The 19,187-nt window shown below is 36.6% G+C and overlaps 1 protein-coding gene across 4 annotated transcripts; it reads left to right on the top strand.

The window, feature by feature from the left end:
- The first annotated feature begins 4,392 nt into the window (after positions 1-4,392).
- LOC127433564 (cGMP-dependent protein kinase 1-like) lies at positions 4,393-19,094 on the top strand. 4 transcript variants are annotated; one of them, XM_051685604.1, is made up of 20 exons: positions 4,393-4,551; positions 4,633-4,663; positions 4,718-4,832; positions 4,963-5,129; positions 6,842-6,955; positions 10,774-10,879; positions 10,986-11,049; positions 11,177-11,254; positions 11,386-11,480; positions 11,622-11,687; positions 13,290-13,364; positions 13,441-13,537; positions 13,655-13,794; positions 14,215-14,304; positions 14,388-14,529; positions 14,973-15,136; positions 15,275-15,397; positions 16,679-16,741; positions 18,563-18,629; positions 18,788-19,094. In XM_051685604.1, the coding sequence occupies exons 1-20, from the start codon at positions 4,393-4,395 to the stop codon at positions 18,884-18,886; spliced, it is 2,055 nt and encodes a 684-aa protein (XP_051541564.1). In that variant the 3' UTR covers positions 18,887-19,094. The 4 variants fall into 4 exon arrangements, with proteins under 4 accessions (XP_051541564.1, XP_051541563.1, XP_051541562.1 ...); XM_051685603.1 differs by lacking the exon at positions 4,633-4,663 and having other exon boundaries at positions 4,393-4,588; positions 4,727-4,832; XM_051685602.1 differs by lacking the exon at positions 4,633-4,663 and having other exon boundaries at positions 4,393-4,588.
- Positions 19,095-19,187: the final 93 nt, after the last annotated feature.

Here is a 19,187-nt window from a genome sequence, read left to right as displayed (position 1 = left end):
CACACTAGGCCTGTCTATCCTGCTCTCTCCCTCTCGGTTTACTATACAACTGAGCGCCAGTGGGCGGGGCCAAGGGTGCGATGATGCATGTTGTGGGATGTGTGAATACAACTGAGCAATGTCTCGTGACGTCACAAACACAGATTGCAAAACAAGACGTTTCAGAAGGGTAGGAACTATAAATGCTCTTTTTAGACTGAGGAAGTTTTGAGTTCTGAAATTTACAGTATGATTTTATAATACAGTTACCTCATATGTCTAAATATCAAGGACAATTTTATTCTCCATTTCATGACCATTTTAACTTATAGATCTGACTAAAAATGGGCAAGTCAGACAACATGACCATTTAATTTTATTCTAATTTAATTTATTTTGTTGTAGAGGAGACGGTTTATTTTTTATTGTAATGAGGGGGGTATTTTTGAATCAACTTCTCAACTTCTGCACTTCCACATACCTTAAAGTTTTGGCAAAAAAATATTGAACATTTTCACCGTTATTGCCCAGGAAAAAGGCTAAAGCTTTTGTGACAACTTGCCCCAATAGCAGCACGTTTACACACTGTATGGGGTAAGTTGTCACAAAAAACATCATATGCTTTTCAGCAAAATATATAATGTAAAACAACTATGAGGCACAAAATGATTCATGAAATAACAAATGGAAAAGGTAACATACAAAAATATCAAAACATTGTTTTGGCCAATATCTCTCAGTATTGCCAATCTAACTTTAGCAGCATGCCTCTCTCTTTTAACTTGGATAATTATATAATGCATTAATAATATTAAAATGCATTCATGTTGGAACTAAAGAGACAATTTTATTTTAAAATACAAAAAAAATGAATAATTGTTTTTCATTACCAAAACAATTATACAAATGTTGCAGTAATGAGGTGACCTAACACAAAAACCCTGATAATAGGGGCAACCATTACAAGTGAGCAAAATTTTTTGCTTCATCTCAAAGAGGTATGTAAAAACTAATATAGTTGGCAAGATTGATCATTAAATCCATTGTCTAACAAAATTAGCATCCGTTGCGTTAATGAGAATGCAAAGTGTCTGAAACAGGTTTAGACACCACAACAACATTTTTAGTAAAAGAAAGTGAGGTGACAAGTATCCAAGTATGAACAAGTTGCTGATGCATCATAGCAGAATAAGTCTTAAGTAAATTTTGTGTTTTGAAAAGGCAGCCAAAAAGTGTTGCAATGCAGAGAAATGGCTTGATGGACACCAGGATTTTTCATTCTGTTATCCAGATGATGTTTGGAATGTCAGATAAATTATTTACTATTGGGTCTTGGGTATAACATACATCATCCAAATTTTAAGTTGTTTATTCTACATTTAATAGTCCAAATTTTGAAGCTGGACACGTTGCGAAAATGAGAATTTACCAGAAGATTCTTAAAAAAACTAAAATAAACCATGACATCCTTTGTAATCTTTATGTCCAAGGTGGAGCACATGTATATCTATTGTGTTCAATCATCAGAATAGAATTTTATATAGAAATCCTCACTGCTGTGGTTCAAGCTCAGTTTCGTGAGAATTACCCAGTAGGAAAACAGCTTACCTACACTTTTTATTTTTTGCTGCAAAGGAAGACACATTTCTAGAATATTTTGTCACAACTTGATGCTTTTGCATTCACATTTGTAAAATGTAAGTAGACTTAATGAGAGTTGAATACTTTCTGTGGTGTTAATGTAGCATTGCATTGATGAAACTTGGCAGGGGATTTCCCCAGTTTGAATAAACTGGATAGGAAGAAAAAGTGTTGTGTTATTTTATGCATTTTTGTGCAAGTTGATAATAGGAAGTGATTTATGTTCTGTTATATTGGTATTTAAAAAGTGTGTCTGTTATGCTAGAGTTTTGAGGGTTACCATTGTGTTGAAGACTGTTGCTTGTGCTTAGATTGAGCGATTGACTTTGTCTTTTAAGTGATCTTTGATTTGAGTGCTGCTTAGCTTTGTAAATATTTGCTATTAAATTAACAGTGTAACAGTTTACTGTCCTTAAACTTGTTCACCTGGCATATACTAATGATTAATAATATAAAGTGGGTCCAACATAAGAAAATGTAAGCATTAGTAAATAGAGTTTGACGACCCTAATGAAGTTGTTGAAACTAATGTAGACCATTAATCTGACATTATCCAACTAAATTATGTTGGCTCAATGAAACTGGCTTAATCTGAAAGACATTATTTACAAGTAAAATGTTCTACAATTCAATTAAGGTTAATACAGTTTTTCACAATTGCCAGTTCTTGAAATGTTCACCCATTTTCTCACAACTGGGAACAAAACCAAATCTTCAAACTACACTCACAAAACCTGACACTTCTGGCTACTGCAAAAGGAAAAAAATTAATGAATAGTAAACTGCAATGAAGTGCAGTACACATTGTGTAACAATTCAGGATTTTACTGTGCCTCAGTACCAGAATCCTCTGGTGTGCCGAATCCAACCCTGACAGGACGCCACACCTTTATCACCACAGGCCATTTCCATGGCCTTCTGAAGATTTTCTGTGGTGTAGGGGTTCCGGTCATTGACGTTTCATCTCAAGAACTCTTCAGTTGGTTTTTTAAAAAAAAAAAAAAAAAAAAAAAAAAAAAAAAAAAAAAAGAGTAGGGTGGAAGGAAAACATTGGCTGATGTTGAACCACTCCCAGACGCTGGGCACCACAGTGGAAGCTCACGTTGTCCCAAACAACCACAGCTCGTTCACGGTTGTGCTCAATGGGTACCCGGTACACTCGTTTAATGCGTACCCTGTTCCTCTGCAAGATACGATCAATGGTGGAGAGGCTCACACTATTGAAACCTTCAAAATTGGCAACATCTGCGATTACTTCGTCTCGGGGCATTATTTTGAAGGACCATATCAACAATGTGAGCCTCTTGCTGTAGCGTAAACATGGAACATCTGCCACCTCCAAGGCAGTCTTGTAGTTCTACAAGAAAGAACGGATGGAATTATATACAGTACTGTGAAGATACAGTAATGGGCTTGACTTCAATACACAGATTGTTCCAGTCACTTTACTATTGGAAAAGTGATGTACTGTACTGAAATGTTTGCATATAGCAAATCAAGGACCAAGAACCCAATTACTGTACTGTACCTGTTATGTTGTCTGAAAGTCCTCTCAGTGGACACTGAGAACCTGCTCAGGTTTGGCTGAACCCATTGTCATCCCATGAACAATGACATGATCAATGACAGTGGCACGAATTTAATCAGAAATTGGTGCTCTTGGAATGCCTTGCCCTCTTCCTTCTCATCCACCACCTCTTACACGTCCTCTTCCTTCTCATCCACCACCTCTTACACGTACCCTTCCTCTTCCTCCTCCTCCTCCTCCTCCTCCTCCTCCTCCTCATCATCATCATCCACCACCTCCTCTGACGTGAACTCTTTCTCCTCTACCTCATCAATGGCTACCATCCATTGTTGGTATCAACATTCAACTGGCTCTTGCCACTTGCACTGGCTTATATGGCATTCACTAATTAGTTTCATCATTAGAAACATGTGCCAACAATTATGAGTCGTGGCGTTTAAATGATGACAACTGTGTTGAAATTGTGTTTAACTTTTGCAGCCTGTGTTTATCATTTTGCATCACAAATGCATCTCCATGCAAAATTAGCTTTAAAGTATGAGTTTATGCTTAGAGTTTTGAAGTTCTGCAAATTGTGTCTATGTAGGCCAATATGGTTTAAGGTTTTCCTTAAGTGTTTGATTTGACAAATGGGTTCAGGCAATTGACTGTTTGGTTCAGAGAATGGGGTTTAGTGTTTTAGCAATTCAGAAAAAAAAAAAAAAAAATATGAAGTATGTGGTCCTTGTAAAATAATAAGGCAGAATTTTACAAAGATCATAATGCCTTCTTAATGCATTTTGTTGTTTGTTTTTCTGTGTTAATAATATGCATTTATTTAATGCTTGAATATTATGAAAACAATGTACAAAACATGTTTAATATGTGCAACATAAATAAAGCCAGCCTGATTAAATTAAATATATTAAAAAATGTATTACAACTTACTTTTCTTTGTAATTTCACCTTTATATATTTTAGGGCTATTTGTTTATCTGTATGATTGAATATATTTTAGTTATTAATTGTATATTTTTCTGTTTTAAACTGTTTTTATATTTCATTGCCTATTTACTTAATTTGCTTAATTTCTATTTAAACTATTCTTATGTCTGTCCTCATTATCCCAGCTGCTGTAACACCATAATTTCATTTTGGGATCAATAAAGTAAAAACAAAATCATCTAAACATTATTGGATTTCATTGCATTTACAGGTGTATAATCCTCCAGTGGTGACAGTACATTCAATCATCTCTCAGGCTGATGGGAACTCTCCGTGACCTCCAGTTTGCCCTGCAGACAAAGATTGAGGAGTTGTGGCAACGTGATGCCCTTATCGATGAGCTGGAGCTCGAGCTGGACACTAAAGATGAACTCATCAGACAGCTACAGGGCGAGCTGGACCGTCTCCGTGCTGCCCCTGTCTCACATGACCCCTCTGGGTCAACAGAAAACACAGGTGAGCAGTGAAAACGGGTGAAAAAATCCCACAGACTTTTACAGAGACCCAAGCCATATCATGGCACCACATCATGTTTAAATCTAGTTTTATTAACTGTAATGTTTTATTTTATTGGTTGGGCCACAGCATTGCCAGATGAGCCCCAGCGCACTAAACGACAGGCCATATCAGCCGAACCCACAGGGCTGGACCCAAATCAACTCACCCGCGTCACCCTAACCAACTATAGCAAGAGTGAAGAGTGAGTTAGACCAGTGACCATACACCCTGGATGAACACTCCACCATACAGCTTTTTAAACAATTTTGTGAGTTTGAATAGCAACAGGTAAACATATTAGATTCAAACGGATTTTTCTGCATTTGTCACAGGTCTCGGGGGTTGATCAAGAAGGCGCTGTTGGAGAATGATTTTATGAAGCACCTGGAGGCCAGCCAGATCCTCACGATCATGGACTGCATGTATCCCACCACACTGGCCCAGGGCTGCTGTGTCATCCAAGAGGGCGATGATGGCTCTACTGTCTATGTCTTGGAAGGTAAGTGCCATCTGCTTCAATTCTACTACATACACATTATCAAAAAAAAAAAAAAAAAAAATGTATACCTTGAAGTCACTTTGGATAAAAGAATCTGCCTAATGCATTAATGTAAATGTAAAAAATTATTGTCAAGAAATTATGTTCAATTAGAACTAAAACAGTAAATGTAAATAAAACATACGCCACGAGAGGTCATGCATTACAGTGATTTTACCACGCATAATGGGGGTGTTCTTAAATAATATAAAAAAATTACAAACATGTAATAACAATTATTAATAATATTGTAAATAACCATTTTTTTCTAGCAAGCAATAAAGTTCATTAGCCTGACTGTAGGCTGTTTACAATTGCAATAAAAAGAATTAAGCATTAATATAGAATGTACTATCACAGACGTGCATTTATAGTCATTTTACATAGCTTATCCAATCAGAGTCGGAACTATCTGTTAAAAATATATCGTTTTAATCATTATAAATGGACAATTACTACATTTATAAAATTGCAATAAATAATTATTCTGCCAAGTTATAAAATTGATTTTCCTAGGTGTAGGCTGTGCGTTTATCAACATTTTACAATGACTTTGAATGTGGCTCATCTGATCAGAATTGTATCTGTTTTATAAACATTAATAATACAAACAAAGCATAGGGAACTGTCCCAAACAAATGCTGTATTTTGTCCAGGTCTTTGTCTTAACCACTCTGAAGTGACCCTCACAGCACTGTGTGTCTGGGCAGTTGAATTTGCTGCCTGTTTGTCATCTGTTTGTGACAGCAATCCTTTGTGAAGAGTGAACACTTCAAATGATTTGTCTTTTTATTTCATGGCTGTTTTTAACCACGGATTTTGCACCGACATGTAGACTGTTAAAGGAATACTCCGGGTTCAATATAAGTTTAGCTCAAGCAACAGCATTTGTGGCATATTGTTCATTACCACAAAAATGTTTTCGTTTATTTACAAAAAGCAAAAATCTGGGTTACAATGAGACACTTACAATGGAAGTGAATGGGGCCAATTTTTGGAGGGTTTAAAAGCAGAAATATAAATCTTATAATTTTATAAATGCACTTTACATTAATTATTCTGTTAAAACTCATGTATTATTTAAGCTGTAAGGTTGTTTAAATCATCATTTTTACAGTCATTGGAGGGTAGTAGGGTTTGCTGACATTACATCGTCATGGCTATAACTTAAAATTGGCCATAACTTTACACAGAAAAGGTAAGTAAGTGATTTTATCACACTGAAGTCATGTTAACATGCATGTTGTTTAAGTCTTGTAGCTATACTTTTGAAACAGTGAGTATTTTAACGTTTACGGATTGTAAGTGCCTCACTGTAACCTCAATTTTTGCTTTTTTTTTTTGTGGTAATCAACATTATGCCACAAATGTTGATGACTGAGCTTACCTTGTATTGATCCCGGAAAAATATTCCTTTAAGCAGATCTGTCTATGCCTGTATCTCACAGATAGATACCTAAACACATTTAAACATAGTAATTAGGGATATGAATGCCTATAGCCAACTGTAATACACAGTATGACTTCTTTCCTTTTAATACTGAATCCTGGTTTCTCCATTACCATTCAGTAAGTCAGCGTGTTCCATTAGTTACACGGTTCCTCCTACATGTACTGTGTTCATCTCATTCACAGTCTCAAAAGGTTATTCATGTTGTTTGTGTTGTGTGCAGAGGGGTTGGTGGAGGTCACCAAAGGAGGGCAGAATCTGTGCACCATCGAGCCGGGGAAGGTGTTCGGGGAGCTTGCGATACTCTATAACTGCACACGCACGGCAACGGTAACAGGTGAGATTCACTCATAATCTGAGCACAAGTTCTGAAGGAGTTCTGAAAGAAACTGAATTCATAAAGGAATGTTTCACCAAAAAATGAACATTTTGTCATCAGTTCTGTCACCCTAATGAAATTCCAAACTCATATGATGTTTTTCTTCTGTGGAACACAAAAGAAGAAATGTTGAAGAATGTACTGGCCACTCTTTTCCATGCATTAAATTTATTGCACGGAAAACATAGATACGAATAGCAGAGGACAAGACTTAATTTAATAGGGAAGAATAAAGCAAAAATGAAAAACAAGATATAATCTACGTAATCATAATCTTAATAAAGAATTAATAATTCTATAATATCACTGTTAGACTCTCTGCTCCAAATTCCTTGCTTGGCTGGGAATTCTTCGGGAATTTCTTTTAAGATTGAGATGAGCCCTATAATAGCTCTCTCATGCAGTGTACAGGAAGGAATCTTTAGTGTGTAATTGCTGGGATGTTTGGCTATATAATTTTTTTTTAAAATAATAATATTTATTTATCACACATTATATGTTTGCACATATACAGTGAAATTCTTTTTTTTTTCACATATCCCAGCTAAGCTGGGGTCAGAGTGCAGGGTCAGCCATGGTATGGCACCCCTGGAGCAGATAGGGTCAAGGGCCTTGCTCAAGGGCCCAACAGTGGCATCTTGGCAGTGCTGGGGCTTGAACCCCCAATCTTCTGATCAGTAACCCAGAGCCTTAAGCGCTGAGCCACCACTGCCCCCAATGGGTTTCCTAATACATCTTCATCCTTTCTGCCCTTTATGACACATCAGTTTAGTGTGATGGTTTGGGGTGAAATGAGCATCTGTTAAATTTTAATAATGAAAATGCAACTAAAATCAGGCCTTTGGGTGTCCCTGTTCATGCAGAGATCTTTCTTTATTTCCTGTAGTAATCTCACCTATGAGCTATGACCAGATTTTGTAACATAATGTTGATTATCACAAAAAGTCATTTTGACTTGTTCCTCCTTTTCTTTAAAAAGGCAAAAATCTGGGGCCTGGGTAGCTCAGCGAGTATTGACGCTGACTACCACCCCTGGAGTCGCGAGTTTGAATCCAGGGTGTGCTGAGTGACTCCAGCCAGGTCTCCTAAGCAATCAAATTGGCCCAGTTGCTAGGGAGGGTAGAGTCACATGGGGTAACCTCCTCATGGTCAAGATTAGTGGTTCTCACTCTCAACTGAGACTTGTCCTCCGCCACCCGGATTGAGGTGAGTAACCACGCCACCACGAGGACCTACCAAGTAGTGAGAAGTGGGCATTCTAAAAATCTGGGTTACAGTATGACACTTATAAAGGAAGTGAATGGGGCCAATCCATAAACAATAGAAAACTCACTGTTTCAAAAGTATAGCCACAAGACACAAAAATATGCTTTTTGTTTGATAAACCGCTTACTAACCCTGTCTGTGTAAAGTTACATCCAATTTTACAACTTCATTGCCATGATGACGTAATGCTGTAAATCCTAAAACGACCATAAAAACCACCATTTAAACAACTTTAAAGCTCAAATAATACATGATTTTTAACAGAAGAATTAATGTTGTGCATTTATAAAATAAGCTTCACATTTCTGCCTTTTGACCCTCCAAAAATTGGCCCCATTCACTTCCATTGTAAGTGCCTCACTGTAACCTTTTTAATTTTTTTTAGAAAAGGACGAGACAAAATAATTTTTGGTGTTAATCAACATTATGCCACAAATCCTGTTGATTAAACTTAACTTGTATTGAATCCGGAATATTCCTTTAATGGATACTGTGAAGTATATAGTGTATACTGTTTTTATAGTATGTGAAACAGTATGCCGTATGCAACAATTTGTGTAAACGTATTAATGTTTTAAATAGTAGTATACTACATTGTTGTCACATGATCTCACTGCATTGCATGTTTAATTAAGCATGTGGCATCCAGTTATTGTCGCAGAAATACTGTTGTATTACATCTCTTCCAATTTTGTGTAAAAATGTTTCAACCTCTGCCGGTCCAATCAAATAATGAGTCAAGTTCATTCATCAGTCTGTAAATGGAAGGACAAGTATTGCATTGCGGTATATATGTAGTATTCCATGTAGCATGCTCTGGTTGTTTTCTGCACATTTTGGCAAATTCAGCTGGACAGTCATCCTGGTATTCCATGCATACTAAAAAATCCTATACTGAGCACACATACTGCATACTGCAAAAATAGTGAGTAATATGGTGGTATGCCATTTTGAACACTCTCTCTCATACTGTCATTTTGTTTGTCACAGAGAGAGAGAGAGAGTCTTGTGTCAGAATAAAGGGAACATGACAGACAGCCTCTTGAGATTTAGGGTCAGCTGTTAATTCCCAATCTCAGTTAAATGAAAAGGCAACTTGAGAAAATGAAATAACTGCTTCATCCTCGTCAATCCTCTGTCTCACACTGTCTGTCTTGTCTGGGCCTTTATTTTACGCTCTTTATTTTTAAAATCTTTGTGAATGCCTTGTGTTGTTGGAGGTCCATTTTGAAAGTGCACCTACCTAACCAAGCTCCATAACTTCTGCTGAAACAACCAACCCTGATAGCACATGTACATCACCCAGATGTCTATTTGATGTGTGTGTGTTTACATGTAGAAGACATATTTTTTTGAGACGTTTATGATTGAAAAATGTTTGTAAATTTGATCTTTATAAGATGTTTAGCAGATGTTAATTAGATTGTGATGCTTTCCAGGTGAAAAGATCTAAAACAGACATTTCAGAGATGTATGTGTGCTATGTGGGAATCATGCTGGAAAGCTCTGGAAAGAGACAAAATGGGATGATGTGAAGGTCTATAGTATGTCAACAGCTTTGACATATCATGCTTTGTTTAAAAGTGCTTCATAAAATTAACCTCTGAAGGACATAATTACTCCACTATAAACAAACTTGATTAAAATTGTAGGGCACCGAGGTCATTTAACATCAGATTTACTGTTTAGTCAAAGACATTCACAAGAAAAGAACATCAACCCTGGAAAATAAAGAATGCAGTATACGCAGTCAGAAATTCTTCCATTAAATACTTGTGGGTTTATCTATAATACAAAATTTGAGTATTCATGTCATCTTACTATTAGTTTTTGCGTTCTTGTAGGTTTTGTCACATTCTAATAGAACCGACTCTTTTCAGATATTCAATATTAAAATGATTGCAGAAGTGGTGTTAGAGAGGGATATTAGCAGTCTGTTAAAATGTTTGAGCTGCTGGAAGCTTGTTTGTTTGTGTGAGGTGGGCTTAAAGAGTAATTACATTGAGTGGGACGTGAAGAGTTCTCAAACCAAAAGCTGTCAGTCTGTTAAGAGGTACGGAAGTACAGAATAAAAGTGTGTGTTTGGGTAAAGTGCTTACTTATGCATCCCTTATGGCACAGAAAAACACATAGCAAATCTATCAGTCTAATCTAAATCATTTGGATAATTGTATGTATTAAAAATGCTCAGCAAGCTATACTGGAAGCAGCATTTATTTGCATTTAATGCTATAATTAATATAAACTGGACAGAAAAGGCTAATTTTTAGGAATAGTGAACCTTCAACAGGGTAGACAACACATTTAATTCAACACAAATGAAAATTATGCTCTGAGGGACAGAAGTACAGGCCATACAATATGCTGTACTGCTGTGTGTCTTAGTGTCAGTCAAAACATTGCAGATACAGCTTTCAAAAAAAATTCCCAATGGGAAAAAAAAAAAAAATCTCTGGAAAACTGATATCCATCTTTTTCATGGTCATCAACGTCTTCCTTTTCACTCTCAGCTCTGACTGATATCAAACTATGGGCCATAGACAGACAAGGTTTTCAAACCATCATGATGAGAACTGGCCTTCTCAAGCATTCAAACTACATGGAGTTCTTGAGAAGGTAACACAATTGTGCATCACAGCAAAACCAGAGTTTAACAGTTCATACTGTGTTTGGTGTTAACGGTACAGTAGTATGTCCTTCACAAACTGAATTGTCCTATCAGTGTGCCCTCCTTCAAGACTCTCACTGAAGATGTGCTGAGTAAAGTAGCAGACATTCTGGAAGAGGTAAGATGTTCTTGATGCATTGTTATTCTGCACATTAAAAACAGTTCTGAGCTGTATCATGCAACTTTTATGGCATCTAAACATCTTCATTTTTTATGTTATCCATTTCTATCTCTTTACTCTGTAGACTCACTACAATGATGGTGACTACATCATTCGCCAGGGAGCCACTGGAGATACGTTCTTTATCATCAGTGAGGGTCAGGTGAGAAAAGACCCATTCTGATTTTTTATGGATTTATGGCTGCTGACTTTGCCTTTTCACAGTGTATGAAGTGACAAAAAGAACATTCATTTTGAAATTTGTTTACTTTTTGTGGGTGTTTCTACCCACAGGTGAGGGTCACCCACCAGAAATCAGCCAATGAGGAGCCAGTTTTCCTTTACACACTGTCTAGGGGGGATTGGTTTGGAGAGCAGGCTCTCAAAGGGTCAGTGAGGGACGGCTTGATTTTTTTCCTAGATTTTCAAACAATTTTCAAATGTTCTGGTATTATACAAATAAGGTTATAATTTTCTTTCTAAGCATGAATTTGTTATTTAGGAATAACTATTCTCACTTCTGTACCCAGGGAAGATGTGCGTACAGCAAATGTAACAGCTGTCACAGATGTAATGTGTCTGGTTGTGGACAGAGAGTAAGGAGCTCATAGAACAATCACAATCAGTCTCATCATTTACAATCACCATTAATCAAAGCCACATCCATCACAATCAGCACAAAAATCTAAATAATGACCAGCACAATCATTATTAAAATTGAAATTACAACAAACACATTCCTAATCACAACCATTACAATCATAAACGCAATCAATAAACTATCACAGTCAATCAAAATTACAACCATCATAATCACAATCAAAATCGCAACCATTATAATCAAAATTATAACCATCACAATCAAAACTGTGACCAGCACAATTATATTAATGAATCAAAATCACAACCATCACAAGTAAAATCATGACCAACACAATCATTATCACAACCATAAAAATCTGAACCATCCCAATCTAAATCACAAGCATCATAATCATAATCACAACCAAAATCACAACCATTATAATCATGACTGGCACAATCATAATCCCAATCACAAAAATCACAACTAAAATCATAACCATCACAATCAAGATCATGAAAAGCACATTTATAATCATAATCAATCAAAATCATAACCATTATAATCATAATCAAAATCACAATTATAACAACAATTAAAATGACCGGCACATTAATAATTGTTTCAAAATTATGACCAGCATGTTCATAATCACAACCATCACAATCATAATCACAATCAATCAAAATCACAACCTTCACAATTAAAATGATGACTGGCACAATCATAATCCCAACTATCACAATAATCACAATCAGTCAAAATCACAACCAAAATCATAACCGTCACAATCAAAACTGTGACCAGCAAACATAATCACAATCAAATCCATCATAATCAAAATCATGACCAGCACATTTATAATCACAACCATCACAATCATAATCACAATCAATCAAAATCACAACCATCATAATTAAAATGATGACCGGCACAATCATAAATCACAATCAAAATCCCAACTATCACAATCAAAATCACAATAATCACAATAATCACAACCAAGCAAAGTCATGACAAACAAAATCATAATCGCAACCAAAATCATAACCATGACAATCAAGATCATGAAAAGCACATTTATAATCACAATCAAAATCATAACCTTCACAATCAAAATTGTGACCAGCAAACATAATCACAATCAAATCCATCATAATCAAAATCATGACCAGCACATTTATAATCACAACCATCACAATCATAATCACAATCAATCAAAATCACAACCATCATAATTAAAATGATGACCGGCACAATCATAAATCACAATCAAAATCCCAGCTATCACAATCAAAATCACAATAATCACAATCAATCAAAATCACAACCATCACAACCAAAATCATAACCATGACAATCAAGATCATGAAAAGCACATTTATAATCACAATCAAAATCATAACCTTCACAATCAAAATTGTGACCAGCAATCATAATCACAATCAAATCCATCATAATCATTAAAATCAGCACAAATCAGGCCAAATCATTAAAAACCACAATAACATTCAATCACACTATCAAGATATCAGAACAATCAAATCAATAAATTACCATCAAATTCTCCTCTATTTTGTCACATGAAATTGCTAATAAAACGTATTTTGAACAGGTCTTTCAAACAGCTCATCGGAGGACTGGACGGCGTGAGCAACAAATTGTATGAGAGTGAAGAGGTGAAAGCCAAGTAGGTACATGGTTAGTTCCTTCACTATCATGAACCACTAAAGTATTCTAGGACATTAAAATAACATTCCTCGTAGGTTGGAGGCAGAAGCTGCATTCTTCTCTAGTATGTCTCTTAACGACTTCCGTGTGATCTGTACACTGGGGGTGGGCGGATTCAGTCGAGTGGAACTGGTATGATTAGGCCTGAAATCATATGTCCTGAAATGTAATTAGATGTTTCCTTAAGAAACACAGTGGGGCTGATTAGTGTTTGGGTGTTTATAGAGGGCATGTATTCTCTCTCCATAGGTGCAGCTGAAAAATGACCACAGTCGCTCCTTTGCCATGAAGGTCCTGAAAAAGCGCCACATCCTGGACATGAGTCAACAGGGCCACATCTTGTCTGAGAGACGCATCATGATGGAAGCCCATAGTCCTTTTACTGTCAGGTCACCATTTACATACATTTTATGAAATATTAATATTTCTGAAACAGTCACAGAAGGTAAATACATGCTTTAGAGTTATTAAAAGTAAGACAAAATGTTATCTTCGCAGATGACTTAAGATAATTTTCTATAGGTGGCATTTATTAAGTGGTGGCATACAGAATGTAAAATACATGGAATTTATTTATTAATTAGTGATGTTTGCCAAGGCACGAATCACCATTAATATGGTTCATACTTAGAGTGTGGTGCATAATTTGTCCCACACTGTTTGTGCTATGGACATTAGTGGTACCCGAGACAATTCTAGTTGCCTGAATATCATAAAGAGACCAGTAGACAGCCACCTTGTAATCACCCAGAACACCCAGCAACCACCTGGAAACACCCTTGATGAGACCATATTGTTTTATGCTCCAGACTATACCGGACCTTTAGAGATTCCAAATGCTTGTACATGTTATTGGAGGCATGTTTGGGTGGAGAGCTGTGGACTCTGCTCAGAGACAGGTATGATGTACTTTCACATAATTTTCTCTCTTTTTTCATGATGTTTCTTTGGAACTTACTGGAAATGCTATGACTGTTTACAGCGGGTCATTTAATGACAGCACCACACGATTCTATGCTGGATGTGTGGTGGAAGCTCTCGCTTTTCTACATTGCCGTGGAATCATCTACAGAGACCTGAAGCCAGAAAACATCATACTGGACCATCGTGGATATGCCAAGCTGGTAAGAACTATACTAAACTGCAACCAGCATATACTGGGTGGTTTATTCTAGCAATTGAAGATATAGGCTGGTAAACAAAGGTTTATAGGATCAAACCTCCAAAGTGGTGATCAATAAACTATTAGCATTTTCACCTCTAAATGTGGATCAGGTTTGTTAAAATTGGATGTGGTTTTTTTTTTTTGCTACTCACATTATCAAAAAATCAGATTTTTGCTGGCTGTCTGGCTCTGAACAAGACCTTAAACTTCAGGTGGATTGACTTTGTATTACGTGTACATCACTGTATTATCACGTTGTATTAAGTGTACATCGACTGCTAAATTAGTCAGCTACTAGATGTTACCTAAATTAGATTTGTGATGCATGAAGTGTTTTTACAAACATTTAAAAAAATAAATTCTAACAGCAAAGAATAAGCCATATTAGTCGTCATTTCCTAGGTGGACTTTGGTTTTGCTAAAAAAGTTTGCTTGGGGAAAAAGACATGGACATTTTGTGGAACTCCAGAGTATGTCGCGCCCGAGATCATCCTGAATAAAGGCCACGACGTCTCTGCAGACTGCTGGTCTCTTGGAATTCTCATCTTTGAGTTGCTGAGCGGAAGGTTGGTGGTTTGTTGCTCAAGGTGGTGATTTAGCAATGCTATTAACGACAAGCTTAAAGTTTCCCAGTTTCCAGGAAGTTCACGCTCTGCCTCTTCTAATTATTAACATTCAACACATTTTCCTCTTTCCCTCCCAAGCCCACCTTTCTCAGGGTCAGACCCCATGAAGACGTATAACATTATTCTTCGAGGAATCGATATGGTGGAGTTTCCCATGAAAATCACTAAGAGTGCTGCAAACTTAATCAAGAGACTGTGCAGGTACACGGCTGGATTGAGTAGGTGTTAAGGGTTCCCACGATCATAGAAACCTCGGAAATATCAGCAGATTTTAAATTTGTATTTTTTCAGGCCTTGAAAAGACATGTCATGGTATGTATTCTATATTGAATATACATTTTTGCTGGTTATGCTCTGGTCTAAAATATTACATGGGCTAGAAATTGCTTTTGTGTAGAGTAAAACTTGCTTGTAAACCACAGTGATATCTGATTTGGGAGTGAATTGTTCTTTTGAGTCCGTTCTTTTCAATGAATGAATGACTCTTTAGCGAATCAATCTGAATTTGAATGTTTTATTTTTTTATTATTATTATTATTATTATTATTATTATTTATTTGTTTTTATTATCCAGTAATCAAATGACTGGAGAATTCATGTAAAATCATGAAGATTGAAGACCCATAATTATTTTCAAAAACAGTATCATAGGATGTTTTTTGGAACCTAGAGAGCATTTTGGGGCATCGTAGACATGTTTGATGCCCTGTCTGCTGTCTAGATAGGCAGCTCAATAGGTTTTGAAACTGTCAAATTCTTATAAAAGCCTTAAAGGGATAGTTCACCCAAAAATGAAAATTCTCTCATCACTCACCCTCATGCCATCCCAGATGTGTATGACTTTCTTTCGTCTGCTGAACGCAAACAAAGATTTTTAGAAGAATATCTCAAGTGAATGGTGACCAGAACCCTGAAGGTCCAAAAAAGCACATAAAGGCAGCATAAAAGTAATCCAATCGACTCCAGTGGTTAAGTCAATATCTTCAGAAGCGATATGATAGGTGTGCTTGAGAAACAGATTCATATTTAAGTCCTTTTTTTTTTTTACTATAAATATCAGTAAATCTCACTTTTTCACTTCCACATTCTTCTTTTGTTTTTTTGGCTATTCACATTCCTTATGCATATCACCACCTACTGGTCGGGGCTGGTCAAAGGTGAAGGTTTATAGTGTTTCTCACCCACACCTATCATATCGCTTCATAAGATACACAGATTTAACCACTGGAGTCGTTTGCATTACGTTTATGCTGCCTTTGTGCTTTTTGGAGCTTCAAAGTTTTGGACCCTGTTGACTTGCATTGTATGGACCTACAGAGCTGAAATATCCTTCAAAAAAAATCTTCATTTACGTTCAGCAGAATAAAGAAAGTCATACATATCTGGGATGGAATGAGGGTAAGTAAATGATGAGAGAATTTTTGGGTGAACTATCCCTTTGTTTGTGTATGTATGCATGTACTTGTGTATCTAACCTCACAGGGACAATCCGTCCGAGAGACTCGGCAACCAGAAGAATGGCATGAAGGACATCCAGAAACACAAGTATGTGTATCCATGGCGATGAGATACTGCAGTGACATGCTGTGTGTACAAACATAGAGCTTTGATTTCATTTGAAAGATTTGTATATAAAAAAAGAAAAAAAAAAGTATAATGTCTTACATTTCTAAATCTGACATAACATTTCTTATTATTTGCATTCAAATAGCTTATCCAAAATGTAAAATAATTTACTCACCCTTATGTTGTTCCAGAGGAGACAGAATTTAAAGGAATAGTTCACCTAAAAATTAGCATTCTATCATCATTTACTCACCCTCATATTGTTCCAAACTTGTATGAATTTCTTTCTTCAATAATACGCCAAAGGAGATGTTAGGCAGAATGTTAAGTCTCAGTCACCATTCACTTTCACTGCATCTTTTTTTTTCATACACTGCCTGGCCAAAAAAAAAAATTGCTGTTTGGATTTAAATAAGCAGATACTTAAGAGCCCATGATTGGATCATTACTGCAGTGATTAATATGTTTCAAAGGGCAACAATTCTTTTAACCCTAACTGATGCAGCGTGTAGCTTCTTATTTCTTAAACAACCATGTCGGAAGATGGATCCCGTGGTCGTGGAAAAGATGTTACTGTGTTTCAGAAGGGGCAAATTACTGATTACTAAGAAATTACAAAGAAAACAACTAAGCAGATTGCTGAAATCACTGGAATTGGGTGAAGAACTGTCCAACACATTAATAAAACCTGGAAGGATAGTGGTGAAAAGTCAGCTTTGCAAAAGAATGTGGTCTGGAACAAAACCTGAAAAAGTGATCGTGATCGGAGATCACTAAAACACTTGAAGTCACATTGTAAAAAATCGACAGTAGAACTCACAGCCATGTTTAATATTGAAAGTAAGAGCATTTCCACACACACAATGTGACGAGAACTTACAGGATTGGGACTAAACAGCTGTTTGGCCACTTGTTAGTGAAGCTGATCGGAAAAACTACTTCAATTTTCTAGGGAGCATAAAGATTGGACTGTGGAGCAATGGAAAAAGGTCATGTGGTCTGATGAGTCCAGATTTACTCTATTCCTAAGCGATGGGCGCGTCAGGGTAAGAAGGGAAGCGCATGAAGCGATGCACCCATCATGTATAGTGCCCACTGTACAAACCTCTGGAGGCAGTGTTATGATCTGGGGTTGCTTCAGTTGGTCAGGTCTAGGCTCAGCAACGTTATGAGGCAATAAAATAAAGTCAGCTGACCAACTGAATGTACTGAATGACCAGGTTATCCCGTCAATGGATTTTTTCTTCCCTGACGGCACGGGCATATTCCAGGACGACAATACCAAGACTGATCGGGCTCAAATTGTGAAAGAGTGGTTCAGGGAGCATGAGGAATCATTTTCACACATGATTTGCCACCAGAGTTCTGAACTTAACCTCACTGAAAGTCTTTGGAATGTGCTGGAGAAGACTTTACGGAGTGGATCGACTCTCCCGTCATCAATACAAGATGTCGGCCAAAAATGAATGCAACTCTAGATGGAATAAATGTTGTGACGTTGCATAAGCTTGTCGAAACAACGCTACGACGAATGTATGCCGTAATCAAAGCTAAAGGCAGTCCAATGAAATATTAGAGTATGCGGCTTTTTTTTTTGGCCAGGTTGTGTAATATGAAAGTGAATGGTGACTGAGGCTAAAATTCTGCCTAACATCTCCTTTTGTGCTCCACGAAAGAAAGTCACATGGATTTGAACAACATGAGTTTTTGTAAATGACAGAATGTAAATTTTTGTGTAAACTATTTATTTAAGACTTAGAAATGATATGTTGGGTTTGTGTTGATTTTGAAAACTCGCAGATGGTTTGAGGGTTTTAACTGGGATGGTATTCGTGAAGGCACTCTGACTCCCCCATTTCTACCAAATGTAAGTGTGAGAGAGAACCGTTTTTAATTTGTTGCAACTCTAATGTGATTTTTGCTTCTACAATATGAATGCTGTCCTGAAATAAAGATTAAGAGAAACTTTTTGCCTTAGTTGAGTTTGGAAAAGTAATACATCTATATGATGCTTGTATTCTGCAGGTGGATGGGCCTTTGGACACAAGCAATTTCGACTGTTTCCCTGAGGATACAGAGGAGCTGCCACCTGATGAGGAGTCTGGTTGGGATATTGAGTTCTGATTGGATGTGTGAATGTACACATATTTTAAAGCCCCATTTCACAATACAACAGGACTAAGGTCTGTGATTGAAAGTTTTTTCTTTTTTTGGTATCACAGAAGAAAAGTATCTCTTTATGTTACATTATGTTGCTTAACTACTGTGTTATATTATGTTGCTTAACTACCAAGTTATTCCAGCAAAATAAAATTTATACTGGCTCCTCCTTTTTGACAGACAGAGTGGTGGTGTTGTAATTGTTTGTGGTTATCAACAGATGCTTTACATAGACCTTAACTAATGGTGAAAAGCAAGTTATGTG

Source organism: Myxocyprinus asiaticus, chromosome 43 (genome assembly GCF_019703515.2).
Source record: "Myxocyprinus asiaticus isolate MX2 ecotype Aquarium Trade chromosome 43, UBuf_Myxa_2, whole genome shotgun sequence".
NCBI classification, from domain to species: Eukaryota; Metazoa; Chordata; class Actinopteri; order Cypriniformes; family Catostomidae; genus Myxocyprinus; species Myxocyprinus asiaticus.
The sequence above is the reverse complement of the archived record's forward strand: the minus strand, read 5'-3'. Positions and strand labels throughout refer to the sequence as shown.